Source organism: Phocoena sinus, chromosome 20 (assembly GCF_008692025.1).
Source record: "Phocoena sinus isolate mPhoSin1 chromosome 20, mPhoSin1.pri, whole genome shotgun sequence".
In the NCBI taxonomy this organism is placed as follows: Eukaryota; Metazoa; Chordata; class Mammalia; order Artiodactyla; family Phocoenidae; genus Phocoena; species Phocoena sinus.
In genome coordinates, this window is record NC_045782.1 from 1727920 (window position 1) to 1740531 (window position 12612).

The 12612-nt window shown below is 49.5% G+C and overlaps 1 protein-coding gene across 22 annotated transcripts in view; it reads right to left on the reverse strand.

Annotated features, from left to right (window-relative positions):
• The window catches only part of LOC116745039 (multidrug and toxin extrusion protein 2-like), a 33498-nt gene that overhangs the window by 10535 nt on the left and 10351 nt on the right, over nt 1-12612 (reverse strand). For 9 of the 22 annotated variants that reach the window (XM_032615333.1, XM_032615332.1, XM_032615327.1 and 6 more), the window contains 4 exons: nt 12356-12425; nt 4871-5003; nt 4705-4799; nt 3631-3834 (listed from right to left, as the gene is read on the reverse strand). In XM_032615333.1, coding sequence (XP_032471224.1) covers nt 3631-3834; nt 4705-4799; nt 4871-5003; nt 12356-12425 — 502 coding nt within the window. Of the gene's footprint in view, nt 1-1325; nt 2833-3630; nt 4800-4870; nt 5004-6376; nt 7097-12355; nt 12426-12612 lie in introns of those variants that run through there. The other 13 variants (XM_032615319.1, XM_032615331.1, XM_032615335.1 and 10 more) reach the window with 10 other exon arrangements.

Below are 12612 nucleotides of genomic sequence, written 5' to 3' on the forward strand. Positions count from 1 at the left end.
ATTTTCATTTGGTGTATTGTACGTTACACTTTATACACAGCAGGCTCTTCTTAGTCACCCATTTTATACACGTCAGTGTACACATGTCAGTCCCAATCTCCCAGTTCATCCCACCACCACCACCACCCCCCACCACTTTCCCCTCTTGGTGTCCATATGTTTGTTCCCTACGTCTGTGTCTCTATTTCTGCCTTGCAAACCGGTTCATCTGTACCGTTTTTCTAGATTCCACATATATGCATTAATATACGACATTTTTCTCTTTCTGACTTACTTCACTCTGAATGACAGTCTCTAAGTCCATCCACGTCTCTACAAATGACCCAATCTTGTTCCTTTTTATGGCTAAGTAATATTCCATCGTATATATATGTACCACGTCTTCTTTATCCATTGATCTGTGGATGGGCATTTAGGTTGCTTCCCTGACCTGGCTATAGTAAATAGTGCTGCAATGAACTTTGCGGTACGTGTCTCTTTTTGAATTATGGTTTTCTCCAGGTATATGCCCAGGAGTGGGATTGCTGGGTCATATGGTAGTTCTATTTTTAGTTTTTTTTTTTTTTTTTGCGGTACGCGGGCCTCTCACGTCTGCGGCCTCTCCCGCCGCGGAGCACAGGCTCCGGACGCGCAAGCCCAGCGGCCATAGGCTCACGGGCCCAGCCGCTCCGCGGCATGTGGGATCTTCCCAGACCGGGGCACGAACCCGCGTCCCCTGCACCGGCTGGTGGACTCTCAACCACTGCACCACCAGGGAAGCCCCTATTTTTAGTTTTTTAAGGAACCTCCTTACTGTTCTCCATAGTGGCTGTATCAATTTACATTCCCACCAACAGTGCAAGAGGGTTCCCTTTTCTCCACACTCTCTCCAGCACTGATTGATTGTAGATTTTTTTGATGATGGCCATTCTGACCGGTGTGAGGTGATACCTCATTGTAGTTTTGATTTGCATTTCTCTAATAATTAGTGATGCTGAGTCTCTTGTCCATCTGTATGTCTTCTTTGGAGAAATGTCTATTTAGGTCCTCTGCCCATTTTTTGATTGGGTTGTTTGTTTTTTTTTAAGATTGAGTTGCATGAGCTGTTTATATATTTGCAGATTAATCCTTTGTCCGTTGATTTGTTTGCAAATATTAAACATTCTAATTAAGGAAAAGTATTGACTTGTCTACTAGTATATTCTGCTTCAGAATAAATACATTGTATTTGGTAAAATTGGCATGAATTGTAATAACGTTCTTCGTTTTCAGATATCCCCTGTCGGGGACAATTCTTTGACCACAAGTTTTCTCCAACTATAAATCCATTTTTTTGGCCTTTATCTATCAAAGGTGGTGTTGGTCAGCTTTCTTTAACTGATTTTTTTCTCATTTTAAATTCACAGCCAAGAAGATTTTTCTCAAGTTTTACTTTGTCATTTGTGGGTTGTTTTTTAAAATAATCTATAGAGTAGATAGGTTTTTTTTTCCCCAACTATATCCTCCTTCCCCATCTGCTGACCCAAAACAAGTATTTCTATAAGCACATTCACGAGACACCAATCCCATAAGGTTTTACACAAAAACTGGCCCCACTGCCGACCCTGCCTAGAAGGGGTTTGTAAAGCACACCAGCATCTTAAAGATCCCAGGCCTACAGAACCTTTGAAGTGCCGGTGTGTGTTGTTTCCCAAACTTCCTTGAGCATGGAGTCCTTTCTCCCCAATACCTCTCAACCTTAGCACGCGTGACGTGACTCTTCTGTGCTCCGTACCTGGTCGTTGTGTTTGGCTGCAGAAGCTGTCTTCGTGTCACATGACGATGCCGGCTTCTGCTTTCCTGTGGGCGGAGGGCCTACAGCAGGATCCATGGCGTGGTGACTCTTCAGAACCAGGGTTTGCACTCTGCATCCTTTTTTCCTATTGACCTTGATCAATAAATCCATCTGTCTGTGGGTGTGTTTATAGCTACTGACATTGAAGGAACTGATGACAGGGGCCAGGCTGCCCGCACTGGGTGGCGGTGTGCGGCCTGGAGCCCAGAAATGGTCACGAGTCCCAGGCCTCGAAAGCATCCTAGAACTTGGATCAGCACCAATCCAGCCTGAGGCCACGTGGCCCAACGATCTGGGCTTCGCTGCCCTTGTTTGTATCTTATTGCTACTGTATGAAAGGTGTTTCTCAAGGTCTGTGATAGGTGAAAATGCTGGTGCCACGAGAGGACTGAAGGAAAGGTGACCGGCCCGGCCCTGGTCGGGGCCTCACGGCGCCTGGATCTGCGGAGGGTGCGTGGGCAGGACGCAGATGGGGGATCCGCGTGGGGCCCGCTGGCCCCCTTTCCAGAGCTTCACAAAGGCTTTGTGTACAGACTTGGGCAGCAGACTCAGCCTAGAAATATGCACTTCTTAAAGTAACAGTGGCATTTGCCATTTTGTTTTGACATGAAATCTCCAATTTGAAGCCATTTACGTTATTGAATAATGGTAGCAACCCCAGGAACCTCGTCTTCCGGTCAGGTGAGGTCTTCTAAAGAGCAGTTAACCGCAATTCAGACCCGTTACGTCCCACGAGGCACCGGCTAAAGGTCTAATTTTGAGGATGTGGGGTGGGCAGCCACTCTGCTTCCTTTCTTGCTAGGGCCTGGCAGTCAGGACCCTGATGACAAGCCCCACTACCAGCGTGCCCGTCGCTGCCCCCAGAGCAGCCCCTCGGCGGATGGCCAGCTGTTTGGCCGACAGTCTGCCAGGGGGAGCTGGCAGGGGTTGGGCTGCTTCTGGAGTCCCGAAGAGGTCCAGGTGGGCCTCGGGCCTTGAGTACATTGTCAGGGTCACGCCAGGGTAGCTGCCCGTAGCCACTGCAGAGGCAAACAGGGGCCAGCTTAGCATGGGGGTGGGGTGGGGGGTGGCTTGGAGGTGCATGACCCACGCCTGTCCCGCACAGCAGGAGACGCCTGCCTTTTCTCTACGGCACGACCAGAGGAGAGAACTACGTGGGCTGCGCAGGAAAGGCTGTCGCTAAGGTGAGATGAGATCAGACGCGCGTGCCTGTCTGAGCCCGTGTGATGCCTAACCTTCACCAGTGACCTCAGGGCACGTATGAAACGCTTAGTCGAGCTGCCTTTGCACGTTCCCTCGTGACAAGTGAAACCCATAGAGTCTGCGGCTGGTTCCCCACCGCGAGACGACGCACAGGCACTGGGATAACCGGGGCTTTGGGCCGTGATGACCAGCGCCCGCCCCAGGGCAGCAGAGCGGCCACCTGGTGGGGTTCGGGGGTCGGCGGGAAGCGCCCGCCGAGCCAGGCTGACCTGCCCAACCCGCGCCTGCAGGCCTCCCCCCTGGGCAGGAGGTGAGTGCTGACAACACGCTCTAGGCTCCAACGGCCCGTGCTCTGACCTCATCCCCTGCCTTTGCATTTGCAGGATGACGGGGAAGAGACCTAAGCGCTCAACCCACTCCCTCATCTGAACGGAACCGAGGCTCACTGCCCCCCAGGCTGGGGAGGGACGGGGCCTGCTTCCCGGGGCCTCTTAGATAGCAGACGTTAGTGTCACCCTCCCGGCGTTAGGACGGAGGACACTGTCACGCTGAGGAAGAAAGGCAGCTGGGGCTCGCGCGGTTCCCGCTCACCCGCGCACGCGGGGCAGTGTTACCTGAAGATACGACCGCTCTCTCAGGCCCGGGTCTGAGGCTGGGGGCTGTGCTCTCAGTGGCCTGGGGCGGCAGCCCCACACGTTTCTGCACCTGAAGGAGACGGAGTTGTCCGGTCGGCCTGCTGTCCACCCTGGCCTCAGCTGTGCCCTGCAGGCCGAGCAGGACGTGGTCACACACAGGCACACCTCGCAGGCTCCAGACCACTGCAATAAAGCGAACGTCACAACAGAGCCACTCACAGGGGTTTTCTGGTTTCCCGGTGCACATAAAAGTGATGTTTGCACGATACTGGAGTCTGTTAAGCACACAATACCATCATGTCTAAAAGAGCCTCGTCCCTGCCGCAGTTAAAAAGTGCCTCTTTGCTGAAAAATGCTAACCATCAGAGCCTTCAGCAGGTCATCAGCTTTTTGCAATAATGGCATCAGAGATCAGTGATCACACCTCCCCATAAAGGAGATAATAATGAGAAGGTTTGACATATGATGAGAATTAGCAAAACGTGAGAGACGTGAAGTGAGAAATGCTGCTGGGAAAATGGCACCGATAGACGGGCTCAAGGCGGGCTCCCTCCAGACCTTCAACCTGTAGAAGCCACAGCATCTACAAAGCGCAGTGCAGCGAGGTCTGCCCGTGTTCACCCTTCTGGGGGACTTTCCAGGGGTGGTGTTTCAGGGCTGTGTTAATCCGTTGTCTCAGACGTCAGGAGGCCTGGATCTACACACTGAAGGCAAACCCGCACTCTGGGGATTCGGTCCGCGAGCACCCCCTCCACGCTCAGCCTGCAGCGTAAGCTGTGGCTTTAATGCCTCTGAGGTTTCAGTTCTTCTGAGAGGACGGTGACAGGGTGCTGTCATCGCCTCTTCCAAGGTCCCAGCACCCTCGGGGCTCACCCATGTTCAGACGAGTTTGACTGAGCTGTTGGCTTTAGTCTGGCCTTTGGCAGTCGGGCTGCTGAGGTTTCCTTTGTGGGTCTGGGGTGGTACCCGGAAGGGGCACCGCTGACACCGCACCGTCTCCATGACGGGAGACGTTGAGGCGCGCCCCTGGCGTTTTGGGGGGGCGGCACTCACCTCCTCCGCAGCCCGCTTCCAGTCCATGCAGGCGGTGTAGGTGACGAAGGCCGCGGCGGCCAGGAAGACACAGGCCAGCATGCCCAGCCAGAGGCCTGCGGGACACGGGACGGTGGGAGCATCTGATGACGCCCGGGGCGCCCCGCCTCCCCCCCACTCCACGTACCCGTGATCCCCAGCCCGACCACGAAGGTCAGCACGACGCCCAGCGGGAGGCCAACGACGTAGTACGTGACGGCGTTCACGACGGCCCCGAAGGCCTGCCTGCCGGTCCCTCTCAGGACCCCACCGTAGAGACACTGCAGGGACGCAGAGGGGGCCGGGGTTGGTGACGCTGAGGCTGACGGGGGTCTCAGCAGCGGGGGCTTCCACAGGAATCTACGGGGCATGGCCTCGTTTAAGTCCATAGCACGGGACCAGGATGGGCCCTCGTACCCCTTCCTTCCCAGCGGGGACCTGCGCGGGGTCACGCAGAAGCCGCTGCATTTCGGACACAACTCCAGAGCCCTGGTCGACACCTAGACTGCCTCCCTGGAGAGGGAAGGTGAAGTTGGTGACGGACTACCCACCGGCTTGGGAAACTGAACTCGCTTCATACGGACTGTGTGTAGGTCTCCTGTTGCTGCTGCACCAAGTTACCACAAACGGTGGCTTAAAACAAAACACGCGGATTATTTTACGGTTCCTGAGAGCAGAAGGCCGAAATGGTCCCATTATGCTGAAGGTGGGGCTGGTTCCTTCTCGAGGCCCCGGGCAGAATCTGCTTCACTGCCTTTTGCAGCTTCTAGAGGCGCCTGCGTTTCTGCCCGCGGGCCCCAGACAGCAAAGGCATCGCTCTGATCTCTGCTTCCCCCTCTCTCACTTCTAAGGACCTCTGAAAACACTGGGCCACCTGGATAATCCAGGACAGTCTCCCCACCTCAAGACCCTCGGCTTAATCACATCGGCAAAGACCCCTTTTGCCACGTGACGCCCACAGGTCCGGGGGACCACAGTGTGGGTGTCTTTGGGGCATTATCCTGCCTTCCTGCCGGCAGGTGAAGGTGTCTTGTTCTGTATGGAAGAGGCAGCCTTTCCCGCTGCTGCCCCCATGATGACGCTCTCGTGAGACCTGTCTACAGAAAGCACTACCTCTTCCCTTGTCTCATCCTCCCAGCTCGATCCCAGACCTGATGAGCTAAAGAACTACAGGCTCCGCGCATGCTCTGTCAGCACTATTGATCAACAGATGTTTGGTTACTTTTGTTAAGATGAGGGATGGGGAGTATTGTGTGGTTTGCTTTCCCACATTTGAGCGAAGAGGTAAATGCGTTGGGGGTAGGAGATGGGTGCCTCTTCAACTTTAAAATATGGCACACATGTTTCTCATTAATATATATCATGACATAAAAGATGATCCTTTCTGGTTAAAAAAAGACTTCTGCCAAATTACGACCGATGTGCTCTGGACCAGTATTTCTCCATCTGGGGGGTGGTTTTGCCCTCCAGGGGACATGTGGCAATGTCTGGAGCTGGAAGCCAAATTCAGTGATATATATTAGAAAAGATACACGCCATGATCAGGAGGGTTTTATCCCAGGAATGCAAGGTAAAACATCTGAAAATCAATTAATGTAATTACACCATAGTAATAAAGGACAAAACCATGTGATTATCTCAGTAGATACAGAAAAAGCATTCTACAAAATCCAGCACGCATTCATGAGAAAATGTTTCAAACTAGGAGAAGGGCTCTTCCTCAGCCTCAATAAGGGGCATGTATAAAAATTTTACAGATAACATATTTAATGCTGAAAGGCTGAATACTTTCCCTTTAACATCGAGAACAAGGCACAGGCGTATGCTCTTGCCACTTCCACTCAACATCGTACTGGAGGTTTAGCCAGACGGAAAGGGAGAAGTAAAACTCCTTATTCACAGATGACATGATCCTATATGGAGAAAACCTTAAGGACTCCACACACCAAAAACTACTAGAATGAGTTTAACAAGGTCACAGGATAAAAGATCAATAAACAAAGATCAGTTATCTTTCTATAAACTAGCAATGAACAACCTAAAAATGAAATTAAGAGTTCCATTCATAATACCATCAAAAAGAACAAAATATCTGGGGATAAATTTAACAAAAGTAATGCAAGGTTTTTTTGTTTTGTTTTTTTTTTTAATGCAAGGTTTTGACCACTGAAGACTACAGCACATTGCTGAGGTAAATTAAAGAAAATCTAACTAGTCGGAGAGACATTCCATGTCCATTTTAACCATACTGTTAAGATGACAGTTCTCCCAAAGTTACTCTGCAGAGCCAACACAATTCCTTTCAAAATCCCAGCAGGCTTTTTAGTAGAAATTAGCACGCTGGTTCTAAAATACATATGGAAATGCAAAGGATCTAGAAGAACAAAACCAATTAAAAAGAGAGAACAAGGTTGGAAGATTTATACTAACTTATTTCAAAGCTCACTATAAAGCTACAGTAATTAAGACAGTGTAGTATTGGCACAGGATGGGCATATAAATTAATGAAACAGAATTATGAATCTATAATAAATCATATATTTATAACCAACTGATTTTGACCAAAGTGCCAAGATAATTCACTGGGGAGGGAATAGCCTTTCACACACCAAGAATGGTGTCAGGACTCTTGAATATCCACACACACAAAAATAAACTTAGACCCTTACCTCGTACCAAAACACAAAAACGGGCTCAAAATGATCATAAGTGTAGGACCTAAAACTATAAAATGTCTCGAAGAATTCATAGGAGAAAATCTTTGTGACCTTGGGTTAGGCAAAGATTTCTTATATATGACAGCAAAAGCGTGAGCCATAAAGAAAAGAAAATAAGAAACTGGGACTACATCAAAAGAGCAAACTTTGCAGCTCAAAAGATTAAGAAGTGAGGGGGCTTCCTGGTGGCGCAGTGGTTAAGAATCCGCCTGCCAGGCTTCCCTGGTGGCGCAGTGGTTGAGAGTCCGCCTGCCGATGCAGGGGACACGGGTTCGTACCCCGGTCTGGGAAGATCCCACATGCTGCGGAGCGCTGGGCCCATGAGCCATGGCCGCTGAGCCTGTGCATGCCGGATCCTGTGCTCCTCAGTGGGAGAGGCCACAACAGTGAGAGGCCCGCGTACAGAAAAGAAAAAAAAAAAAAAAAGAATCCGCCTGCCAATGCAGGGGGACACGGGTTCGAGCCCCGGTACGGGAAGACCCCACATGCCACAGAGCCACTAAGCCCGTGTGCCACAACTACTGAGCCCACGCGCCATAACTACTGAAAGCCTGTGCACCTAGGATCCCGTGCTCCACAACAAGAGAAGCCACTGCAATGAGAAGCCCGCACACCACAACGAAGAGTAGCCCCCGCTCGCCGCAACTAGAGAAAGCCCGCACACAGCAACGAAGACCCAATGCAGCCAAAAATAAAAAGTTATTTTTAAAAATAAATAAATAAGAAAATTAAAGTCAAGCCACAGACTGGGCTTGCAAATCATATACCTGATAAAGGACTTATGTGTAGAACATATAAAGAATTATTGGGGGAGGGATGTGTGGGAGGGATGGACTGGGAGTTTGAGGTTGGTAGATGCAAACTATTATATATAGGATGGATAAACAACAAGGTCCTACTGTATAGCACAGGGACCTATGTTCAATATCCTGAGATAAACCATAATGGAAAAGAATACATTTTACAACGTATATTGTGATAAACCGAATCACTTTGCTGTACACCTGAAACTAACACAACATTGTAAATCGACTATACTCCAATAAAAATAAAAATTAAAAACAAACTAAACCAAAGCTCTTAAAACACAACAATAAGAAAACAAGCCAATTTTAAAATGGGCTCTGAACAGACACCTCACCAAAGAAGACACACTGATGGCAAATAAGCGTATGAAAAGATGCTCCACATTACGTGTCCGTCGCAAGTTACGAGTTAAAACAGCAATGAGACCCCGCTACACACCCGTTAGAACGACCAGGATCAAAACACTGACAACACCAGATTCTGGCGAGGATGCAGAGCAACAGGCATTCTCACCGATGGCTGATGGGAGCGCAAAATGGTGCAGCCACTTTGGAAGGCAGTAGGGCAATTTCTTACAGAGCTAAACATACTATTACCATGCTATCCAACCACCATGCAGCCAGCGATTTGCAGAAAGAGTTGAAAACTATGTCCACACAAAAGCCTGCACAATGTCCACAGCTTTATTCATAATTGGCCAAACTTGGAAGCAACGACCCTGTCCTTTAATGTGGTCTGTCCAGACAGGGAAGCATCGGTGCCAAAAAGAAACAAGCTGTCGGGCCCACGAAAAGACCCAGTGGAGGCCCCTTACGTGCTCATGACTAAATGAAAGAAGCCAACCTGAAAAGGCTACGTGCTGTTTACCTCCAACTAGAAGACACTGGAGAAGGCAAAACTACAGAGACAATAAAAAGATCAGAGATGGTCAGCGGTGAGGGAGGGGGGAACAGCGGGAGGAGGGAGGAATGAACAGGGGGAGCAGAGAGGATTTTATGGCAGTGAAATTATGCATATGATTCCTTTTTTTTTTTGGCCCTACCCGACCAGGGATTGAACCCGGGCCACCGCAACGAAAGTGCCGAATCTAACCACTAGGCCACCAGGGAACTCCCATGATTCTTTGTTTTTAATTGAGGTATAGTTGATTTACAATGTTGTGTTAGTATCTGCTGTACAGCAAAGTGATTCAGATATAGATAGATATATTCTTTCCACTGTGGTTCATTACAGGACGTTGAATACAGTTCCCTGTGCTCTACAGTAGGACCTGGTTGTTTATCTATTTTATATATAGTAGTTTGTATCTCGTATGATTCTATAATGGTGGGTCCATGTCATTATACCTTTGTCAAATCCATAGAATGTACAATGCCAGCAATGAACCCTATGGAGAACGACAGACTTAATTAATTACAATGTATCAATATTCTTTCATCAACTAAACAAATGTCCTGCACTAATACCGGATGTAAAATAAAAGGGGAAAGGAGGAGAGAGAGGGTTTATGGGAACTCGCTGTATTTTCTCAATTTTCTGTAAACCCAAAACTGGTCTTAACAATAAATTCTGTTTTAAAGTTTTAAGACAAACAATACCAAGAATTGGCAAGGGAGGGAGAGGAACTGGAATCCCCATATATTGCTGGTGGGGATGTAAAATGGTACAGCTGCTTTGGAAAACAGCTTAATGGTTTCTTAGAAAGTTAAAAATAACATACACTTCAACCTAACAATTCAAGTCCTAGGACTCTACAAGAGGAGCAAAAACATACGTCCACATGATGACTTGTACGTGAGCATTCCCAGCAGCCTTAGTCACAACAGCCAACGCTGAAAACAACCTAAACGTTCCATCACCTGATGAATGGGTAGACAAAGCATGTTACAGCCACACAATGGACCACCATTCGGCCACAAAAAAGAAGTGAAGTCCTGAAAAATGCTACAACATGGACAAACCTCAAAAGCATTTCCTAAGTGAACAAAACCAGACACGAAAGACTGTATGATTCCATGTCTATGAAATATTCAGAAAAGGCAAGTTCACACAGACCGAAAGCAAGTCAGCGGATTGCCTAGGGCTGGCCATGGGAGCAGGGAGTGACTTCAAAACAGGCCCCATGGGGCTTCCCTGGTGGCGCAGTGGTTGAGAGCCTGCCTGCTAATGCAGGGGACAACGGGTTCGAGCCCTGGCCTGGGAGGATCCCACATGCCACGGAGCAACTGGGCCCGTGAGCCACAACTACTGAGCCTGCGCGTCTGGAGCCTGTGCTCCGCAACAAGAGAGGCCGCGATAGTGAGAGGCCACGCACCGCGATGAAGAGTGGCCCCCAGCTCGCCGCAACTAGAGAAAGCCCTCGCACAGAAACAAAGACCCAACACAGCAAAAATAAATTAATTAATTAAAAAAAAAAACAGGCCCCAGGAATTTTGGGGGGTGATGAAAATATTCTAAAAACTGGATTGCAGTGCTGGCTGCACAAATATGAATTTATTTTAAAGGACTGACTTATGTACTTAAATGCACGAATTTACAGCACGCAAATTAAAACCCAAGAAAGTTATAAAAAATATAAAATAAAGGTTAGGTCCATGGAACACATAAATTAAGAATGGTATAGGTCGGGTCTTCCCTGGTGGCACAGTGGTTAGGAATCCGCCTGCCAATACAGGGGACACGGGTTCAAGCCCTGGTCTGGGAAGATCCCACATGCCATGGAGCAACTAAGCCCGTGCGCCACAACTACTGAGCCTGTGCTCTAGAGCCCGCGAGCCACAACTACTGAGCCTACATGCCACAACTACTGAAGCCCGTGCACCTAGAGCCCGTGCTCCACAACAACAGAAGCCACCGCCATGAGAAGCCCACGCACCTTAACAAAGAGTAGCCCCCGCTCGCCACAACTAGAGAAAGCCCGCACGCAGCAACGAAGACCCAATGCAGCCAAAATAAATAATAAATTAATTTTTAAAAAAAAAGAAAAAAGAATGATATAGGTCTAGCTGGGGGGAAAGACGATAGATGCAGATACACAAGCTCGAAGGTCCCTTGCAATTGCTAACTGCACGTCTACCTCGGGTTCCCTGGTGGGCAAACTGAACGGAGAGGTGCTGCCTTCAGAACATTTAGAAGCCAGAGCACCCCCTGACCTTACATTGCAGGAGGAATCTCTCAGCCGTGGCCTCACCTTGGAGCTAGAGAAAAAGTAATAATACTGCCCTTAACACCAGCCCATGACAAAAGCAATAACAGAACCCATAAGCTAGTTTCTCTTAACGTTCTGCGGTAAACGCTATGGATTTGATGCCGAAAACCAGCCCAGAGCAAGCGGTCCTGCTGAGGTCAGAAACGTGCGCCAGGTATCTGCCCGGCTAAATTCAAAGGCCAGTCCTGGAACATACAGGGAACTGGGCAGAGAGCACTGGGGCTTTTGGAGAAATCCTGCACGAATAGTTTCTCCCAAGATTATTTATTTTCCGTAAGAGTTGATAATAATTCTCGTGCAGGTGTCTGCCCCAGTGTTCTGTGCCGCTAGCTAAGCACTCACTCCACGAAGAGATGTGGGTTTTACGTTCGGGATGCCTTCCTGAAAGATTCACGGGACCCGAGATGTGAAGTAGAAGACCCAGAATTTCAAAATTCTGCTTATCAAATGAGACTTCAGTGCTTTCTTTCTTTCCGCCACGCTTTTAGAAGTTCACATAGTTCAAACCTGCACTAAACGGGACCTGCCCTTTAGCGATCACAGGAGCAGGAAGTCAGGCCCGCTGTACTCTGGGCCGACCCACTCCTCCCAAGTGTCCCTTTGCTCTGGCAACTGGCGCGACTGCTCCTGACCCCCGCTCTGGGGAACAGGAAGGGACGGATCTGTGAGTTTACGCAGGGGCCAGTGTTCAGGATTCTGCTCGTCTGCGTGCGTCTCTGGCGCGTTGGAATTGCACACAAGGGGGCTCATTATTTTGAGTGACAGAACCAACACGAGCGGACACTTCGGGCGCTTCTTCTCCGGTCAGCCCTCTCTGCGAATCGGTGAGCCAACGCTCACAGCGCTGACCGGCCTCGGGGAGGGGGCGTGAACGTGGGGGGCGGGTCAGAGGAGGACTCACACAGACTGCCTCAAACAGGTGGAAGATGACGTAAAGCGGCAGGACCTTGCTGACCAAGGCGACCACTTCCCTGCAGAAGAACGGGAGCGGTAAGACACGAGCACATCCTTGGAGTGCCCTTCGCGTCCCTTCTATTCTGCCCCTGCCCCACGCCAACGTGACTGATGCTCTTGTCTCTGAGTTTCCCTGTGTCTGGGGGACACACGTCTTAACCCCCCGAGAAGCCCCCAAATTTTGCCCTGCCCTTTGGTTGGTGC